This window comes from Cynara cardunculus, unplaced genomic scaffold (assembly GCF_001531365.2).
Source record: "Cynara cardunculus var. scolymus isolate 2C unplaced genomic scaffold, CcrdV1 Un_Scaffold_11740, whole genome shotgun sequence".
NCBI lineage: Eukaryota > Viridiplantae > Streptophyta > Magnoliopsida > Asterales > Asteraceae > Cynara > Cynara cardunculus.
In genome coordinates this window covers 3-1,967 of record NW_020206983.1, presented here as the reverse complement: position 1 = coordinate 1,967, position 1,965 = coordinate 3, and the positions used below count along the sequence as shown (strand labels likewise).

The following is a 1,965-nucleotide window of genomic DNA, read 5'->3' as shown; positions in this document are numbered from 1 at the left end:
TGTTGAAATATCCTTTGGCTTCTTGCATTTACTTAGTAGTGATGCAGCTTTGAAGTATCACCATGTCAACAAAATGTCGATGACAGCGTTTGGTACGCAGGACATGACATAACAAGAACATATTATCCCATGTTTGGTGCGACATTTAGACCYGGACATGATAGAAGYCCACCAAAATAGGTGGAACAAAAATCAGGGAGACGAGATAAGATTGGTAAATTACTAAAATGCCCATGTCAACTTAAAACTCTAAAAACCTTGCACAATATATCCACCCGCCTGCCTCACTCTCGCCCATCTTGTCTAGACACGTACCAACCTCACCCTTAAGAGAATATGATAAATTATAAAGAGGTAAAACCAATCAATGGATTATGTCATGCGAAGCATTGTCAAAGCTCTGCTCCACAAGCCCATGTTCTTCACTACACTCCAAACATTCAATCTTTGGACTAATTTGACACATGTTTACCTTGGTCTAACTTCCCTCTTTTGACACCCTCTGCATGGCATAAAATTTGGGATGCACTCTTCTCAAAGTTCACATTTTTGCTACACTAATTTCCTGTATATGCTATCTCTTGTGCCCTAAATTGTGACGGACAGTCGTTTATTGTCACCCGTCCCACAAAATAACGTTCAACTTTAGTGTTAATTTACAGTTAACTTCTAAGGTATGTTGCCAATTAAGCCACATTGGTCATATTATACAAATGATATCATCATTAATCTCCCTGTACTTTTCTTGTTATGATAAATAAAATGGATCTCGAATGTGGAGTGCATCTGCAATTGTCCTATTAGGTTTTCACTTATGTCTAGCCAATTTTCGGTTTGACAAATTTGATAATATTAAAAGAACATGCTAACAAGTACTTGGTAACAACCATTGGTGGAGATATGGTCTTCAATATTTCATCTATGTGTTACATGTGGTAATAGGCACTATTAGTAGCTGATATTTGTTGGAGCTTTTATAAAACCAAACCAAACGGACCAGTATTCCCCACACAGAGGTAGGGTCTAGGGTGAAACATGGCGACTTCCGCAGGTTCACCCTCTTGGTACTACTCTCGTGCAGGCACGCTTAATTGCGAAGTTCTAACAAAGTCCGGTGCATTAGTCTTAGGTAGGGTCTGGGGTGCACCGTGAAGACTTCCCAGGTTCACCCTCCTAGTATTACTCTCGTCCAAGCACACTTAATTGCAAAATTCTGATGGAATCCGGTGCATTAGTGTTAGATTGAAGCATGCTAATTTCATGTAAAATGCAGGTGACGGCTACTTTGTCCCTCGCGGCTGCTTGTTCATCAGCTGGGATCGTGGTACTATACGCAAGAGACTTGCATTTCTGCAACAACTCTAAAATGCATCTCCCATGCAACAGATTTGAGATCTCAATAGCTATGGCTTTCATAACATGGTTCTTTATTGCCATATCTTCTCATGTTATGTTTTGGTTATTAGCCTCTGCTTAACCAACCATCGCTGACCGGCCATCCGTTCACCTGTTTTCCGTGAAAAAAAAGTTCTTGCTTAACTCGTGTGTGTATTTCGGTTGTTAAGAATTATTCAAATTTTGATCCTGCAGCATTGTATTTGTCAATCCTGTGTTTTGTCATTGGTTTGTACCTTCAAAATGAACATCCGAACTCCCGACTGGAAATGAAAATGATGGTTTATGTGTTGTAGACAAGCACGATGGCGGTTTGTTGATGCTTGAACCAATTGATCTTGGTGGTGTTCTATGAACTTCAAACATGGTTTTTAATTGCGGTTTTTTTTGGGTAACCGTGGTTTCTGCGCCAGCTTACACGAACCGACAAATACCCTGGGTGACCATGGATGGTCTAGAGTTATCACAGGTGAACATATAGGAAAATGCCATAAAAGGATATATTGGTCATTTATCATTATTATACTACAATTTTGAAATTATATATATGGAACCAAATATATGGATTCC

General features: G+C 39.4%; 1 protein-coding gene across 1 annotated transcript; it reads left to right on the top strand.

The window, feature by feature from the left end:
• Positions 1-1,273: 1,273 nt before the first annotated feature.
• Positions 1,274-1,715, top strand: LOC112505525 (CASP-like protein 5B2; the record flags this gene model as incomplete). Its single annotated transcript, XM_025109421.1, has 1 exon — positions 1,274-1,715. A coding segment is annotated over one exon (204 nt), but the record flags the coding sequence as incomplete, so codon positions are not given.
• Between the last annotated feature and the right edge of the window lie 250 nt (positions 1,716-1,965).